Genomic DNA, 19,966 nt, shown 5'->3' with positions numbered 1-19,966 from the left:
TTTCTCTTGACAACAGATCAGGTAAAATATATATTTACATTTCCTTGGTATATAAGATAATAGATAAGACCTCGGATTTATTGTAATAGTACAAAGTATAAAAATGGTAAAGAGATACATTTGTTTCTTTCCTTGGATTTATTGGTTTTAAGTAGCTGTGTGATGTGCATTTCCACGGTCAATTTTAAATAATTATGTCGTCTTTTTCTACAGCTTTAATAAGTTGTCTTTTTTTTTTTGAAACACTATTAAGTTGTCTATATACATGGGACTATACACATGATTATTCTTATCTCTTACAGAGGGAAAATTTCATATTTATAGGATGATTAGGATTTACGATTGATCTTATCTAAATATTAAAAAGGTGAAACTCCAAAAAGAATTATATTTAAAAGTCTTTTTTATCCCAATTCCAAATGCCATATCAGCTTTGATTGGCTGCTAGTCCTCAACCACCAAAGAGAACACACAAACATTAAAACTCATCTTCGTAGTTTTGTTTAAAAAACTTGTTAATTGGGATGTTTTGAAAATGATATGTCTTTTTTTTTTTTGAAACATGAAAATGATAGGTCTAAAACAAGGCAATTTTGAACATTTTACGAGAAATATCAATCATTTTATGTACTTCTCTGTAGAACGACTTCGTTAAACTTTAATCATCTATCTCCTAACTTAACATTTTTGAAACAAAAGTTGGTATTATAGTTTTATATTATATATATGTTCAAACGATATAGGTTGTGGTTTCTAGCTAAGTTGTTTAGCAGCCACTATTAAAAACAAAGTATTCCTTTCGTGATTCCAAAGGTTATTATTCTACGTAGAGAATCACATTTCTCCACTCGGTTAAAACGTCATTAAGTTCTTCGTAATGTATGCATCATCAATATTGAGGAAAATTATACAATACTCGAGTAAATAGTTAACTCAATACTAAACCAGCAATTAATTAAACTGTACTAGTAGTATTGAATAAGAATTATTAAAATATTTAGGTGCAAACTGTATAGGATCTACCAGTGGAAACTGCATCTAACAAATTGTCATACGTAATGTTTGACTTCGGATAGAAACAGTAGAAACTCATACTTCCAAGTTCCAATCTTCAAATTAGTACTTTTCAATCAATTTTTTTAATTAAAATCCAATAGTTTAATTAGTTGTCAATAGTATGAATCCGATTTATATAAGAGAGTGAACTTGAAACTCCTTTAACCCAGTTTAATAAATTTTATAAAATATTTAATTACTAATAAATCTATAACTTTCTCATATCGCCTTATATATTTCTCTTATCTATCGTTTTCTTTAATCTTTCAACCCATAGAATTTCAGGACTGGGCATATGTGCATATGATCCGCCCCATCTTTCTTGGCTAAGACTAATTTTTCTTACATTTTTTCTAGTTTTTCACATGTTACTTAGCTTGCAGTTACATTCACTTTGCGTTTTTCATTAAAAGTGTATTTGAAGCAAGTTATAATCATCATATACCAACTCCTTACTATATTCTACAATTATTTGTTTAAAACCGTTTTTTTCTCCAAATCTCAAGTCCATATTCCAACAATCACAAATTACTTAATTCATTACCGATAATTTGTATTAATTCCTGTGGACGAGAAACTGAGGATTAATAGTTTGTTTAGAACATGATCAGAAAAAAGAATGTTAGGATAAGCGATACACACCTTATCAATCTATCTCATTATTTGGTGTTGAAATGCTCCAAACAAGGCATCGCATCGCATCGCATCGCATCGCGCATACACACTTCGGCAATTTCCATCGTGTGTGTGCCCACACGCACCAGTATCTCATATACACCAACTTTAAATGTTTTTGTTCATTCCACCAAATCTACAAATATCATTCCACTGGTCATTTGTTTTTCTTATTAACTTCGGGTATCCCAGACTTTTAGAAAAATCCTAACTAATTTTCAAGTGTTTGCAAAGCAATTTACGGGTGAACCATTTTCTAGATATTTTAACGAGTTCCCAACGGCAATCCAAAAGCATCATGGTTGATCTAGAAAACTCTTATATCATCGCTAAATCTTCCAATGAATATGCATACATTTTCTATTAAGAATGTTTAATATTTAGGTTTAAATAAATGTTTAATCTTTAGGTCTAAATAAATTGTAAACACCCTATAAATTTGGAGCTATAAGCTAGGAATTATATAAGCCAAATATTATAACGTATTACTTATATTTGGGAGGATATTATATTTATTTTATCAAAATAATAGGTTGAAGGAACTTAATAAATTTATCATCTTACTTACATAAAAACTTGAGACTGTTGATATACAAAAAATTACGAAAATGACCATACAACTGAAAGTTATAATTAGAGCTGGGCAAATAAACCGAATCCGAAAATCCGAACCGAACCCGATCCGATAAAAATGAATCCGAACCGATCCGAACCCGATATAAATACCGAATGGATCATATTTTTCGGTATATTGGGTTATGGATATTATCCGAACCGAACCCGGACCTAAATGGATATCCGATAGAACCCGAAACATTTATAATAACAAAAAGAACTTCTACCAAATATGACCTTAATTCTTAATATGTATCCAAAATACTTTAAGATAGTATTGAACTTCTAAAATAATTATCTATTACATGAAGGTTGATGGTGGAATGTAGCGGTTGAAGCCTAAAGTTTTTTTATTTTGGTTTTGTTTTCCTTAAATAGTGTTTCTCATTTCATGAGAACTTAGTTTTTGTTTTATGATTTCATTTATCTGGTTTTCTTTATATCACTAACTATGTTTATCTTTCGATTGATTTTGAATGATCACGTTTGATGTTTTTTCTTATTTTTGAATCGATTTTACTTATGTTTTGGCTATTAAAATATGTACAAATCATGTATTTTAAATCCGAAGAACCGATTTCATTTATGTTTTAGTTACAAAATAGGTACAAATCATGTATTTTTAAACCGAAGAACCGATTGGGACCCGAACCCGAAAGTACAATGGGTTATACCGGTTCTTTGAAGATTTACTAACCTCGACCCGAACCCGATATAACCCGAACCGGTCCCGAACCGAACTTTCATATAACCCGAATGGGGTTGATTTTGATAAACCCGAAGAACCAAAATCCGAATGGATAAAACCGAAACCCGATTGGGACCCCGAATGCCCACGCCTAGTTATAATCTAAACTATTATTTGAAAAATAAATTTGCTTACTTATCATATTTTCCATAATTTTAGTTAATTTGATTAATTGTCATCTTTTCCGTGATTTTAGGATAAATCATCAATTTAATTAATATATTATTATTAAATTTTTTATTTTGATAACTATAGATTTATCATGATATTGAAGATTATTAATAAAAATTAACCTATTCTATTGATACATATACTATTATTTTTCAAACAATATTTGATATATAATTATCATGATATTTAGTACATTTAACTAATAAATAGATATTAACAATTGATATATATATATATTAACAATATTTACCAAGTTAATTTACTTACTTGTCATATTCTTCATGATTTTAGTTAATTTAATATTTGTCATATTTTCTATGATTTTAGGATAAGTCATTAGTTTAATTATTATTATTTAATTTTTATTTTGATATTTATATATTTATCATGATATTTAATATAATTAATAAACATTAAACTATTCTATTGATATATATATATATACACTATTATTTCAAAAACATAATTATCATGATATTTAGAACATTTAATTAATAAATAGATATTAACAATATCTACCGATAATATAATCATTTCAATTTCACATGATTTCTTTTTCAATGCAAATGCAATATATTTTTAATTTTAAATATAAATTTTCTAATTTAATTATTACTATAGAAAATATCTTGATCCAAAATTTACATCACATTAATAAAACTATGAAAAAGAACATAATTTAATACATTGATTATCAAGATGAATATTAAAGTTTTATAATTGATAATAATTTTAAATTACTATCAAATTTAATTACTATTTTTTATAAAAATAAACATTAGAATTAAAAAAAATTGTTAAGTATATAGATATATTAATCCGTACAAAGTTGTGGAAAATCAACTAGTTATAATGTAAATAATACCAACCAAAGGACCGGGTATTTCACTATAAATACCCTTCCTCTTTGGCTCACATAAAGAAACGCTCACACTCTACTTTTCAAACAAAACTCTCTTCTCTAGTCTCTGCAATGGCGCGACTTCTCTTTCGTCTTCTTCAAGAATCCACCTCTCCGTCTCCGGCTGTAGTTTCTCCGACATTAAACTCTAATCTCATAGTCATCATAGCTGCTCTTCTCTGCGCACTCATTTGCGTCCTCGGCTTAGTCGCTGTCTCTCGATGCACCTGGCTCCGACGTATCGCCGCCCCGAACTCGGTCCAGACTCATCATCAACCGCCCGTAGCTGCGGCCAACAGAGGACTAAAGAAGAAAATCCTCCGTTCTCTGCCGAAGCTCACCTACTCGCCGGATTCTCCACCGGCGGAGAAACTAGTCGAGTGTGTGATATGTCTGACGGAATTCGCCGCCGGCGACGAGCTAAGAGTGTTGCCGCAGTGCGGTCACGGTTTCCACGTATCGTGTATTGACACGTGGCTTGAGTCCCACTCTTCGTGTCCTTCCTGCCGTCAAATCTTGGTGGTTGCCAGGTGTCAAAAATGCGGGGGGTTACCTGGTAGCTCAAGCTCAGGATCCGAACCCAATACCGGAATCACGCAACGCGAAGATCCTAATAACTTATTACCTTGATTGTGCTTAATTTTGACCTTCCCTCATTCTATACACTAGCACTTGCTGGGCATGTTATAATATCTAAAGAATGTTCATTGTCATCATTTTAATGGATAATGTTAATCTGTCATATGTATTATTAACGTATATGCTTATTTACTGTAAATGGATTATGTAACGGAAAGTTCATACATTGTATTGGAGAGAAGATCCCACATCGGATATATGAAAGGGACTTGAGTAATATATAAGGGACTTGGGCCAATCCACTAATCGCCAATTAGTTTTGAGTTGGAAGCCCATAATAAACTCGAATCTAACATGGTATCAGAGCCCAGATCCTAATAAGTTCATATATCCGATGTGGGATCTTCTCTCCAATACCCTCCCTCGAGATAATGGTGCGTATAACCATTAATCTCGCAGAATCCATCATACCCCCTCCGAAATCATGCTTTATTTTCGAGCGATCTCGGCGGAACTGAGCCTTCTATGGGCCATCAGCTAATGGGATGATCGGGCCACTGTCCGGGCCGGATTAATGGGTCAGGGTATTGGACATGGCTCTGATACCATGATAAGTTTCCTGGGCTTCCAACTCAAAACCAATTGGCGATTAGTGGATTGGCCCAAGTCCCTTATATATTACTCAAGTCCCTTTCATATATCCGATGTGGGATCTTCTTTCCAATACATTGAGCACTTTATTTCTTTTTATATTGCAAGTGAATGAGAAAAAAGTTCTTCAATACATTGTTTATAGATAACGACACGATTTGTGAAACTTCCTAGAGACTATGAAACAGTTTCAAGAACTTGAAACTGAGACGTTGGACCACACAACATACTAAAGATTTAGTACCAAAAAAAACTAGCTACCAGATGCTTGATTCCATTTTGTTGTTGTCTGTATCCATTAGCTTATGGTGTGTGAATATGCGGTGGTAACGATGCATTTATTAATGGTAGACATATAAAAAAGATTGTTCAGCTCCATGTCCTACCAAATGAATCGAAACCTACTTTAGTAATACATAAGTATCTAACTACTAATCATATTATTTTTTTTAACCCCAGGCCCTTCTTAAATTATCATAGTCTATAAATCAACATTTCTCATCATAAAAATGATTTGTTTCATCCGATAGAAAATGTCAGTTCTGTATATAATTTCATGTAAGAAGTCAAATACATAGGCATTTCGATTACTTAATGGAATATTCCATGGGAAGGTATACAGATGGACCAGTGTGCATGGAACAGATGGTGTGATGTGTGTTGTCTGAGTTTTCTCTTTTCCCTTTTCCATTAATAAAGCAGCAAACTAGTAAAAGTCGAGTTCTATATATTTAATTTATTCATGTGTTTTTTTCGTTAAAAAGTAGCACTTTATAAATATTGCAAACACGAGCCTGTATACCACTACATTATCAAACTCGACTTTAAATTATTAGGACTTCTTAAATGACCATGAAGATGGTCTTATTTTGTAGTCGAAGATTGACCTAACAAAAGATCGCCAAAATCTTTAGAGTACAACTAAAGTGTGAGTTAGAAAATGAGAAAGTAATTTGATAATGATTAGTCAAGATGTAGATAATTACAGTCACGATAAACAAATATTATTGGATTATTTATCTTTCTCCGTTTAGCCATCAAATAAAACACGTACGAATAATGATGGTCCACCATACCGAGCTATCATATCATTTATCAGGAGTTTTTCCACTATGAAAAATGCAGTGCGTCCATGTGCTAAGTGCTAATCTTATTTAATCGTATAATAATGTGCATAGAAAGATTGTAATAAAGGTAACCTAAATTGCATGATTGACGATGAGATATAGCATTTTATCACAAAAATATATTACCATCACTTTTTCCTTTAATGCACAATCATTCACATTTTCGAGCTGATGGCAAGCTATTACGTACCAGTGATCCAAAACGTTTAATTTAATTATACTTAATGACAACAATTAATACAATGCAACCTTATAGAATTTCAGATTTCTTGCACAAAAATGAATTCACTTCATTTTTCATACTAGAAATTTACCTTTTCCAACTGCCAATCTCCAGTTCATACCCTGCATATATAAGCTACTCGAAAACTAACTAATCATATATTTAAAAACATACTTAACGTGGCATTTTGATATTCAAGTTCGAATATTCCGTTGTATATTGTATTATTGTACGTTCATGCATTTGCATGATCGGTTATCTTATTATTTGGCTTTATCTCTTTGGATAGAGGATATCATTTGTGTATATCTCTAATCGTATTACTAAACTCTAGCTAATACTTTATCATATTAAACTATTAAGGATGATTTTTTTTTTTGAATCACAAAAAGAGTAGGAAGTATAAAGTGAAGAGCTTCTTTTTTTTTTTTTTGTCATCATAAAGTGAAGAGCTTCTTTTGTGTCGAAAGTAGAAACTATAAATTCTCATAGAAAAATGATGATACCAACATTCCATATCTGGCCGGAGATTTCCACATTCATGTTTTTGCATTTTTCTGTTACCAACATTTCATTTATTTATGTATATTTTCATGAATGCTTGATTCCCTAGCTAGTGGTGTTATACTTAAACAAAATCATCATTGGTTGAATATATATGAATGTTTAAAGTGTACATTTTTGGACGCATTAACATAATGTTCATGACATTCTGATTTGATAGACATAAAGCAATATCTCGTTCGCGCATTATAAATTTTTCACTTGAATAAGACTAAATTTCTAATGCACGATTTGATATGTTTTGTTATGGAATATACATGCGCATCAGCGCATGCTTATTGATTTGGAGTATTTAACGTTTTTGATCTGGAAATTTTGGCTTTTCGAAATTATAAGTTTATCTATGATCTATTCCCAATTTTAACTAATTTGAATTGGTTTTGTAGATTGTTGAAATATTTAAATTTTTGTCAGCGCTTATGAAAAAATGAAATATATAGAGCTAGGCCTTGTTGGTATTAATTAGGCTTCGAAAGTCGAAACTAGAATGAACTTAACAAATCGAATTTTTCTCTCTTGGGGGAAAACATCAAAGAGGAAGATGGTAACGATCTCTTGTTGCATGTTCATGAAGAAAAGTTCAAAACTGAACCAGTGACACTGCCAACCGGCTAAACCATTATAATAACAATCTTTTTTTTTAATAAATAAAAACAATTTCTTGTTGCATGTTCATGAAGAAAAGTTCAAAACTGAACCATTGACACCGCAAACCGGCAAAATCATTAGAAGACCATAATCGAAGATGGTTAGGGTTGTGCCTGGTTAGCCAAACAGATGTTACATTGGTGATAAATCTGATTTTTGAAAGTTACAGCAAGGTTTTTTTTCAGTTGGCTAAAGCATTTTTAGCTATGGTAGACCGCCTAACCGGCCGAATGTAGCAACTCATCGGAAGTGTCATTTTCACAGAACCATGCAATCTAAATAAAAAGATGGGTCCATCCAAAGAAACCTAAATATAGTTTATTCAAAAAGGGCATGGATTACGTCATAGTGAAGAAGTCTAGGGGATCAAAATGGGGAGAAAAGGTTTCATTAGGATGAAGAGGTACAATGGTAAGCCATAAGGTTTATGTGGAAGCAACCAGGTGGCTTCTTTCTCAACCAAAAGTGAGTGATATTCAATCATGTTTAGTGTCAAGCTGACCAAGCTTTGACATCCATATACCGTTTTAAATGCACGGATTTAAATAGTAGAAAACAAATAAAAAAAAGAAGTCAATTAAACACGAGAACAAAAAAAACTTAATGTATATCAAACATCAAAACCAAGGAAATTCAGAGTTAAATTAGAATAGGACAATCAAAAGAGGATTGATTGTGTTGTGATATCAAAATCACTATTCTATAGGGAATAACTCATTACCAGAAGATGCACATGTGGAATCAATCTCGTCCTCTTCGTTCTCTTCTAACGACCTTCCCATAGTTTCACGAGTGTAGAAGTACGTCACCAAGACTCCAGCGATACAAACTGCACCAAGGATTAAAAACGCTATCCTCACGCGTCTCGCCTCTGGAAAAACTTCTCCTTTGTCCTCTTCTTCATGCTGCGTGGCCCACAAGAAACCAACCGTCCCGACAATGGCCCCAAACTTCCCGGCAGCTCCGGATATCCCATGACAAGTTGACCTAAACCTAGCCGGGAAAAGCTCGGCCGGGATAATAAAGGTCGTCGTGTTAGGCCCAAAATTGCTAAAGAAGAAGATCAGTCCATAGAGAACCATAAAGCCTTTATTAGTCTTCTCATGCTTAGACCAATACCAACTGTAGGGTACCCCAGCGACTAGGTAAACAACGGCCATACAGAAAAACCCCATTAGCTGAATTTTGACACGACCGATTCTATCGATGAAGTAGACGGTGAACCAGTAGCCGGGGATGGTGGAGCAAGCGGCTACGATGGCTGCTAGCTTAGCCACCTCGAAGGCAGAGTCGTAGACGTTTGTGGAGTTGAGAGGTTTGTTGGAGAAACTGAAGATTTGAGACAGGAGGAGGTTGCTTGTGTAGAAGACTACGTCCACTAGGAACCAATTGGCTGAGGCTGCGAAGAGGTCACGGCCGTGGAGGCTGAAGAAACGGCGGGAGAAGAGTTTGTAGGAGGAAGAAGTAGATGGTGGTAGTTCTAGTGTCTCCGATAATGTATCTTCGGCTACTTGAGACATGGATACGGACATGACTTTTTGCATGTCTTTTGCTGCTTGTCTTGCGTTGTTCTCAACTAGTGCTGTGTATCTGCATGCATTTTAAAATGTTTAGTATTTTAAACGATTGATCTGATTATTTAGTTCAAAATACTGAAATAGAGAAAATTCAAAAGTAAATACTTAGCATTGTAAAATCATCTAAATTAGAAGTTATAGTTTTTTTAGTTTGTGGAGAAGATTATAAATATATATTCAACATTTTCAAAGTTTTGTAGCAAAATATAGCATTATTCTGACATAAACATATGTAAATTATTAGTATGTTCTTATTTCAACTAAACTTATAAGAGCATCTCCAATGGTGTTCCCACCATTGGAGTCCTTAAGTGTATTATACTATTATTTTTTTTTTTTTTAAAGTTAAGGATTCTAATGAAATTTGTATGTCCAATAGTGTTACTATGAATGGAATCCTTAAGAATAAAAAATTAATAAATTTTAAAACATGGGAAAAAAGATAATTTTTTTAATATTTATTTATTACATGATTAAACATATAAAATGACAATAATTATTAATTTTCATCTCCAAATTTGTTCCAAATATTCTCAATTAAATCATTCTTCAATTGATGATGTATTTCCGACTCGCGAATCTGAATCCGAGTGGCACGCATTTCATTGATGCTTGGAGGGATGTCGGTACCACGAGACTTATGCACCCGTGAACTGCTGGCTACATCTTCTTCTTCAAATTCAGATGGATCGTACTGAGTGCCGTATCCATCTCGTTCATTTTCGACTATCATATTGTGCAGTATGATACATGCTCTCATTGTCATCCCTATCTGTTGCTGATCCCATGAAAGAGCTGGATTTTTTACAATCGCAAATCGAGCTTGTAAAACTCCAAAAGCCCGCTCCACATCTTTCCGGGTTGATTCTTGAAGTTTAGCAAATAACTCTGCTTTTGGACCTTGAGGTAGTGAGATAGATTGGATAAATGTTGACCAGTTTGGATAAATACCGTCCGTGAGGTAGTACGCCAAATTATACATGTGTCCGTTGACCACGTACTCTACCCTCGGAGCCCGACCTTGAATAATGTCATCAAAAACAGGAGACCGATCGAGGACATTAATATCGTTTAAGGTACCTGGTAGACCGAAGAAAGCGTGCCATATCCAAAGATCTTGTGAAGCTACTGCCTCTAACACAATTGACGGTTTTGTTGATCCCCGGGTGTACTGTCCTTTCCAAGCCGTTGGGCAATTTTTCCACCTCCAATGCATACAGTCGATGCTTCCTTACTCGTGTTAAGCCAAGCTCCGATTAGGATTTTGTCCTCCTTAGTAGACCAAGGCCTCCTCTCCTTCCTAACAGGAGAGTCCACAGCAGGAGACGCATCAGGACCTTGGGTCCCGAACCAAAAAGGTTCGGGTGAATCAAGGTCCACTGGGGACTGAGATTGACTAAACAGGAGGTTAACATAACTTGTATTGTTCGCAGCCATGTTTTCAGATTTGTCTAACTCAGAATTTTGGTAGCTAACTTAAGTAGGGGAGCTTAAACTAAGAAACATTTAAAGTTGCAGTTGGGAAGCTAACTAGTTCTATTAAACACCAATCAAATCAACCTAAGACCCATTTGTAAAGCTGGAAAACATTATAACCAATCAAATCCGAGGCGTTGAAAATTTTAAAGAGACTATGAAGGTTTAGGTACTTGCATTTATATTTGGTAGCTACTTGCATTTATATTTGAAACAAAAGAGAGAATGAAGGTTTAGTATTGTACCTAGTTAAAGAGACACTGCTTTTGTAGACTTTGCTTTACGTCTTCGAACTTATTCCTGCAAATAAATGAGATCAAACAGTCACAACGTTATACAAAATGGCTTTAACAATACCAAAGCAGAGTACACATACTTACCAGACATGTACATGACCGCGAAACCTAAAAGAACGGTCAAGACTGAGACCATTATCCTCATATAGGGCTTCTTGACCGCCCATACGCTCTTCTTTTGCTCGCAGACGGTCTTCTGTAGCTCACAAACTGTCTTCTGTAGCTTAACCACGTTCTGATCACACTGAAAAGCTTGATCCTTAAGCAGCCTCATTTCTCTCTTAACCTCAGTCATCTCCTCCGTAACAGCTACGTCCCACCATTTCCAAATGTGGCATTCCCCATCATCCACATTGGGGCAGGTGTAGTACCTTCTCCCTGGATCTTTATGCGTGTGAGATCTGGCAATTTCCGGCTCAGAACCACAGTAGCAAGTCGTCGGTATTCCATCGTCAGCCTCGGGTGAAGGTGTGTACTGAAACGACTCTGCAATGTACAAACTACTCTCAGCTTCATCCTTGTAAATTTGAGCTTCTGCTTCAAGAAGATACGTCAAGTCAAGCTCGTCTGATGAAGAAGGCTGTGTGTATGAATAATCTTGTCCCATGATGACTAAACCTGAAAAAAAAATGTTTACGCAGTGAGAATAAGACAAACAAACGCAAAAGACATGAACAGATTTATAGCAACACATAACAAACATATAACAAACAAATGAATGACCACCCGTTCCATCTCTGAAACCATCAAATTATTTTCGGGTTGAACCCCATAATCGATTGAAAACCGTTTATCAAAACATCCCCAAATCTTTTCGAATACACCTAAGCCGAACCCAAAGTCGCGACCCAACTAGAAACCCTAATCGATTCAAAATACAAATATGAAATAGAAAACACGAATGAGAACGAAATCAATCTCCCCAAGAAGAAACCCTAATCGATTCAAAATCCATATATGAAATCTAAACCACAAATGAGAACGAAATCAATCTCCCCAAGAAGAAACCCTAATCGAATCAAGAGAGGAACCCACTGATTTACCTGATCTTCGCCGAGGATCGGAATCGCCGTTGAGCTTTTGTTTTTCCTTCACCGTGATGATTTTTTCACCACAAATAAACACGAGATTATTCAGCGTCTCAAATGCCACGTCGATAAGGATTGGGTATCGAAAACCTCTTCCATAAGGATTAATCCTTCTCAATACGAGCCCATTTATTATTATTATAATCCAAAACCCATAAGGACTTGGGCTTAAGGATTCGATAAATACACCGTTGTAGTTGCTCTAACAAAAAGAGAGAATATTATATCAAAGCTCACTAAATAACCAATGCTGACAATGAATAAATGACATGCCTTTTATATATTGTACTTTATGTCCCAGTTTATACTATGTGTGACATTTCTAATAAATTAATTAATTAACTAAACTAATTAGATAAATCTTTCAATTGATTTTAACCACTTAATTTGCTTTATCGTTAAAAAGACTAGGTAAAGAACCCGTGCGATATCGCACGGAAACTCATTTTGTAAAAAAAAAAATACTATATTTCATATAATTGTTTTTTGAAGAAATACATGTGTTACGAAAAAATTTTACATGTAGTTATATTTTTTTATTATAAAATTACAATATGTCAATACCAATTAGTAATCGCACACACATTATATCTATGCATTTTTAAATTATTATCGTGAACTAATTTTATTAAAAACATATGCGAATTTGTAAAATTTATACTTGTTATATAAAGCATTTTATTTAACTATCAAAGAAGTTCATTTATCATCAAGGTATAATAAAATAAGGTGAAAAATATAGAACTTTTAATTTTAATGAACTTTAAAAATGTATGATATAAGTAAAATGAGAAATAACCACAAACCATTTCAATAAAAAAATATTCTAAATGAATAAGATACATAATTGCATATATCATATATTGTTTTACTGAAAATATTTGTAGAATAGTTTATTGGTGAAAATATTAATTTGTTTCAGTGATTGTTATACCATCCGAATTAGAACTTAAAGTATATGAATTATCTTTATAATAAAAATTATTTTTATTGTAAAAATAAATTCACTCAAAAATGACATATAGACATTGTCTTCAGCCTCATTGTCAATGTTATTTTCATGTATAATATATCATAACAATAACAGTTATGAATTTCAGTGAATTTGAGAGACTATGTTTTATAACATGTAACTCTAAAAAGTTCTAGTTTAAGAGTTGTGTCTTTATCAAATTGAGAGGTTTTTTTTTGTAACATGTAGCTCTAAAAAAATTTAGTTTAAAAGTTGTGTCTTTACATCATAAATAATATATTAGTTTAAAATCTTCCAGAAAGTGTTTTTGTACAATTATTTGTTTGAAAAGTTGTTTATTATTTAGTATATAAAGTCATGTTTTTCCATTGTGTCTATTTAAAATTTAGTTCTTTTCTAAATTTAGTTTTTTTTTTTAAATTAGTTTTTAAAATAGTAAAGATTTCATTTTACAGGAAGAACTGTAGAAAATATTTATAATATTCGTCTTTAAATATATATAACGGTTATAATTAGTTTAACTTTTTTTGAGAAAATATAATTAGTTTAACTCATTCAGAAGATAATATTATTATAAAACTGGAGGTGTATTAGAAAGATTATAAAGTTGGCAAGTGTTATTTATGAAGCCCTTTATTTATTCAAATTACGAAAAAGTATTGGCTGGACACTTATTAAAGTTAAGGTTTAACCATCGTAACCTTTCGTTCATAATTCATACCTTTTCCAAGTCATTTTTTTTTTGTAACCACACCTTTTCCAAGTCATTATAGTGTTTATAAATCCTTCTTTTAATTCACGAATTTTCAAACTAAAACATTTATCATGGAACTACCTAAAGAAATTGTGTGTAATATTTTATTGAAGGTTTTCGATCAGTCAATAATTTTTTTTGGGAATTGTAGATTAGTAAATAAAGAAATTGAAAGAATTTTTAAATCATCTTTTGTTTTAAAAAATCTACTGATAAGTAATATGTTCAAGCTCCCATATAATTTGGAATTTCTTTCTAAGCATGATAACTTTTAGAGGATTGCGCTTGTAAAAACACGTTGAAGCATTGTTCTTATCGGGCATTAATGTATTTTATTTTAAAAGAGACAAACATAAAGGTCTTAAAACTTGCTGCATCTTATTTGCATTCCAAATCGATATATATATATATATATATAGAAATCATGTATATATTAGGTATTATTCTTATTGGAGAAGGAGACTTAACACAAGGTACTGCTTCAATTTCTAGGTAGTGTAGTAATGGTAACTTTTAAGAACGGAATTGTACCTTTAACAGTTTTCTAATGGTGTCATTGATAACTTTCTGATCAAACCCATATTCTTTCATTGCATCTTTCGCAGCATCACTTCGCAGTGATCCAATCTTCTCTAAAAGCCATATAAGGAAAATAATTCAAAAACAATTTGTTTAAATCTAGTTTAGCGAATTTCTAACTCGTAACTATAAAAAAGTCACTAATTGTTAACTATACAGCAACTGTACAGAGATCATTTGTTTGGACGTTCTGCTTGAAAACGTAGACAAAGTTAAAGCGAATGTTAAATACGTTATTTACGGTTATAATATAGACAAAGTTAAAGTATATGTTTAAGACCCCGTTCGATAATTACCCTAAAAGTCCTATGTGGCAATCCTTCTTCCACGACTTGTCGGTCATGTTATTTTCAACTCCGACGGTGACACTCCTATTTCAACGTACAGCCGACGCGCTCGAATTCACATCAAGGTATCTAATTAATACACCTTTACCAAACCGCTCTGTTTTAATATTTCTCAAAGCCATCAGGTACTTATATTGAGCAAATCCATTTCTCGTACGGTTTAATAGAATTATTAAAACAAAAACCTTTCTCCTAGAGTTGTGTCCGTTCAACCGGGTGCATCTTTCTAATTTTTAAATCAAAAGTTGCACCTTTTAGCACTCATGACTTTTCAAATATATTTGTATGTTATGTGTGTGTTGTGAACACTGTTGCGAATGCCTTTTGATTTGACATAAAGTTATTTGTTTAAAGAGTTATGTATTAGTTAGTGTAAATGATCATGTTTTTAAATTAAACAGTTTTAAAATTATGTATTTATTCATAATTTTTTTTAATAATATTATTTTAAATAACTATCTTCAGATTGAAAAGTTGTGACTATTCATGTTTTTTTCAAAATAACTATACTTAAACTGAAAGAATGTTACTATTCAAATTGAAAAAGACACAATTTTTAAAGTTAATTTAGAAAGCTGATATATCATTTTAAATGAAAAGACACTACTTTTAAAGTTGATACTTTTTAGATTGGCTTGTTGGAAACACACATATAAATTGACAACTTTTAAAATCAACATCTGGGCAAACTGAAGGTGGAAAATAAGTGTGTGACTAATCTTGATGTTTATTGCGAAGATTGTGTAGTATACAAAGTAATTGTTAGATATCTTGAATATTTTTTTTGAATTAAATGAAATGTTAAACTGCGTTATTATTTCCTAATAAAAATAAAAGAGAAAATGCATTGACAATATGAGTTTCCAAGTGAGATTTCTCTTGTTGTCTATTAATTACGGCACATACTGCAAATCTGCAATACAATCCAGTGGAAGGTTTTTTACGTGTACATTCAGACTTAAGAATTTTATTTTTCTGTAAACTTAATGCAAAAAGAAAAAATTGTTATTCTTGTAAATATGTATGAAACTAGACTTGGTTTGCGTGATCACTACACTTGTAAAGTTCGCTGCTTACTACCATATTATCGACGACATTTTCTCAGACCCTTTTACCGGGATGTTCACGCCGTATGTGTTTCTAGGATGTCATCTACTTTAGATTTTTTAATTTTATTGTTTAAAACTATCATTGAAAGTTGAGGATATATGTATATATATATATATATATATATATATATATATTTAAGCGAATGATTATAATAATTTATATGAACCATTACAGAAGTTATATGAACAATTGCAACTTTACAATTCAAACAATGCAGTTTATGGTAAAAACTATCGATGATAGCAACTTTTGGTAAAAACTATTTTATCTATTGCTTATTTTTCAATCTTAAGATATATAGGATAGATAAAAGTTTAGATCATTTAATTTATAATGTATATTTATAATTTTTTTTACTTATTTACTAATAATAATATAATTCTTAAAATTTGTTACCAAATAACTGCATAGAATTTTTTTTTTCACCATTTTATAATCAGTGAGGTTATTGAAAATTTTACTTTGACAAATGCATGAACATCTACTATTTATAGATTTTTAAAATATATTTGAATAGTCACAACTCTTCAATTTGAATAGTTGTATTCTTTCAATTTAAATATAATTATTTTGAAAAGACACTTATAAGAATAGTCACAACTTTTTATCTTTTAAAAGATACTTATATGAATAGTCACAACTTTAGACAATATTTAGAAAAGACACAACCTTCTAACATTTTTTGTAAAAGACACAACCTTTTAATTATATTTTTCAAAAGACACAACCTTTCAACATAAGTGGATTCACAACCTTTGGAATTAATTAGGATTGCTATTATTAGTAGATTTACTAAAATTTTAGCCAGTCGAAACAGATTAGCTAGGTTTGTTACTAGAGATAGTTTTAGCAGCTAAAACTAAAATTAATCATACGATATATATATAAATATATATATATATATATATATATATATATACACACACACACATAACACATGTATATATTTTCGACATTTTATGAAAAAGCAAGGTAATCAAAGTGGAAGAACTTGATAGGAAGAGATTGGATATTATTTGGAGAAATTAGATCTAGTTATTATATACTAGAACTCGTTTCTTAGCTGGAGCTTATACCTGGGAAGAATAATTAACAAATACAAGGCATACTAAAACCATATATTAGACATGTTAAAATAAGAACACTATCCGAATACGTTATCATGATGTAGCCTAAAAAGGTATATATACAACTGTGTTCGGTATATTCCCTCACAAGTCAACTTACTTCCTAGAAGCAAACCACGACGTTTCCACTCTTTATATTACTACACATTTTGTAGTATTATTTTATATCTATAATCGGAACAAAATCATATCGAATTTAGGTTAAATTTCATGAATTCTTCAGTCGCAGAGTTTCTCCAACCTTATTTCGTATGGAAACGTGGGTAGAACTTATGTTCAACACACAATTAAACATACTTTTAATGATTTAGTTTATAATTTTGCGTTGAGATTTCACTAAGAAAAAGTGAAAAGTTCTCAAGTTTGCGGACAATTGCAACAAAGTACTCAAGCAAGATAATGTTTTCCATAACTATTAAAATATTATTATTACTATCAAATACGGAATGGTTATATAAATATAAGCAAGACATTGTCCTACTAAAAATCAAACGCTTTAGTAGAGCATTGAGAATAATATATATATATATATATATATAAAACTTTCTCAAAAAAACATTGATACGAAGCAAAGTCAGCCAAGACAAAAAGAGAAATATAAAAACTGGTGAAAAAGAGAAAAATAAAAAATGACAACGACCAAGACCAAGACAAAAAGAGAAATATGAATAGAATATAGATGATGCATATAAACATTAATAAATGTAGTTATCATACGCGAATATATATTTTTTTGTTTTTACGTCGGAAAATAATTTAAAATTTGAGAAAAAAGGAACCTGGCGGTTTCAGGCATTAGCATTCGCCAGTAAAACGTTAACGCGGCGGGAATAGCACCGATCATCAGAATCAACCTCCAAGCAATATCCGACTCCGCCGGAGCCAAAGTCTCCACTCCAGCCGCCTCCATTTTCTCCAAACTCCCCTCTCCGACCATCTTAAACGCCTCGCACACAGCCATCGTCACGGCTGAGCTCATCAAGATTCCCAACCCCTGCATCGAAAACACGGCGGCTATAAAAGCCCCACGCGTCTTTTTATTAGCGAACTCCGACATGATCGTGGCGGAGAGAGGGTAGTCTCCACCGATCCCTAGCCCGAGGACGAATCTAAAGAATGCTAAACTCGCCATGACGCAAGAACGGCGAGTGGTGCAGACGGAGAAACCGCAGCCGAAGGAGCTGAACACCATGATCAAGAGACAGAGACCGTATACTTTTCGGCGCCCGACACGGTCGCCTAAGTAGCCGAAGATGAGCTGTCCTAAGGCGGTGCCGAAGAGTGCGATGACGTAAGAGATGGAGAGAACGGCGGTTCCGATGGAATCTTTGTGGTAATAGATTTGGCTGATCATTTTCATGATGGGAGCTATGCAGAAGAGATCGTAAGCGTCGGTGAAGAGACCTAATCCGGCGATCATTATCGCCTTGAAATGGTACCATTGTAACCTCGCCGCATCTAACGCCGATAACACTCTTAACTCCGGCATCTTCCGTCGAGTTGCCCTAAATAATGTGTTTTGGCTTTTGTATGTTTTAAAAAATATTTGGAAGAGTTCGTGGATACACAAACTGAGAACTATCCAAGTCTTTGTCTATATCTCTTTGTTATAAATAATGTCTGAAGAGTTTTCTACTTGGAGAGGTTTTGACTGCGAGTCTGCGAGGAACACAACACCTCCCCTAGGCCCTAGATCGACTCCACTTCTTTTAGTTGACTTTTTCTTTAATAAAATCTGATTATAAAGGCTTATTATAAAGGCTTATAAAGTTTCCTTTTTCACGTCTGTTCTCATGATGGTCACAACACAATAATGTTTTTTTTTTTGCTTTGAAGATTTTTTTAATAACTTTATGGATAATGAAAATTTATATTTTTGAGTTTATAAATAAAATTCAGTAAAAGGTTTAGATAATGTTATTGTTATTTAATTATTTGACTCTTGTTATTAATATAAATGATACTGACCCAAACGTCTAATTCCATGTTAATTTTTTTAATTAAAAGGTTAGTATTCAATTTGCTCAAATCAGTGTTCTTAATATATATGTAATTCAGTTTGGGTTTTCAAAAGACCCTTTTATTTTAAACCCCAATAAAATCTATTTTAATCAACTAAAATTAGAGATTTTACTTCGGGCTGAATATATAATTTGGTATGATTTAAATTTTGTAAAGTATTGAAGTATATATTTATGCTTGTTTAAAATGAACGTTGAAGTTATTTGGATAAGATCAAAAGTTAACAATTTGAATTATTAGCCAAATTGTTTATTCATCTCGTTGTGAGCATAATTGAATATCAACTAAATTATTTCATTTTTAAGTTTTTAAAAATTTCATTAAAATTTCAGTATGCAGTTCTAAGAAATTGAAGTGAATGATGATTGCAAAAACTAAATTAATTGATATGATTTAATATTACTTTTTTTTTGTGGACAATTTACAGTTAAAAATCAATTCCAGATATAATGTTTTGCTTTTTGCTATTTTGGATTTAAAAGTCAATTTCATTATCCACATAAAACATTTGAATGCTTATTAAATTTAGTTTCATTATATTTTTCTTTATATTTTCTAACTTGTTACAAGAATTATTTAATAGTTTAAATTATTATTTTTTGATGATATGTGAAAAATTGTAGTTAAACTATATTTTTAAACATAAACTTTTTCTTGTA

The 19,966-nt window shown here is 32.1% G+C and overlaps 2 protein-coding genes across 2 annotated transcripts; one reads left to right on the top strand and one right to left on the bottom strand.

Moving 5' to 3' along the window:
* The first annotated feature begins 3,168 nt into the window (after positions 1–3,168).
* On the top strand, positions 3,169–5,493 carry LOC103830613 (RING-H2 finger protein ATL8-like). The gene is made up of 2 exons (XM_009106428.3): positions 3,169–4,970; positions 5,473–5,493. Exon 1 carries the CDS (start codon positions 4,239–4,241, stop codon positions 4,794–4,796), a length of 558 nt encoding a protein of 185 aa, XP_009104676.1. The 5' UTR covers positions 3,169–4,238; the 3' UTR covers positions 4,797–4,970; positions 5,473–5,493.
* Positions 5,494–6,974: 1,481 nt separating this feature from the next.
* Positions 6,975–19,781, bottom strand: LOC103830612 (probable inorganic phosphate transporter 1-9). Its single transcript, XM_009106427.3, has 2 exons — positions 18,065–19,781; positions 6,975–9,548 (listed from the first exon to the last, which is right to left on the bottom strand). Exons 1-2 carry the CDS (start codon positions 18,772–18,774, stop codon positions 8,654–8,656), a joined length of 1,605 nt encoding a protein of 534 aa, XP_009104675.2. The 5' UTR covers positions 18,775–19,781; the 3' UTR covers positions 6,975–8,653.
* Between the last annotated feature and the right edge of the window lie 185 nt (positions 19,782–19,966).

The sequence above is a fragment of the Brassica rapa genome, chromosome A07, assembly GCF_000309985.2.
Source record: "Brassica rapa cultivar Chiifu-401-42 chromosome A07, CAAS_Brap_v3.01, whole genome shotgun sequence".
In the NCBI taxonomy this organism is placed as follows: Eukaryota; Viridiplantae; Streptophyta; class Magnoliopsida; order Brassicales; family Brassicaceae; genus Brassica; species Brassica rapa.
This window is presented reverse-complemented; position numbering and strand designations above follow the sequence as displayed.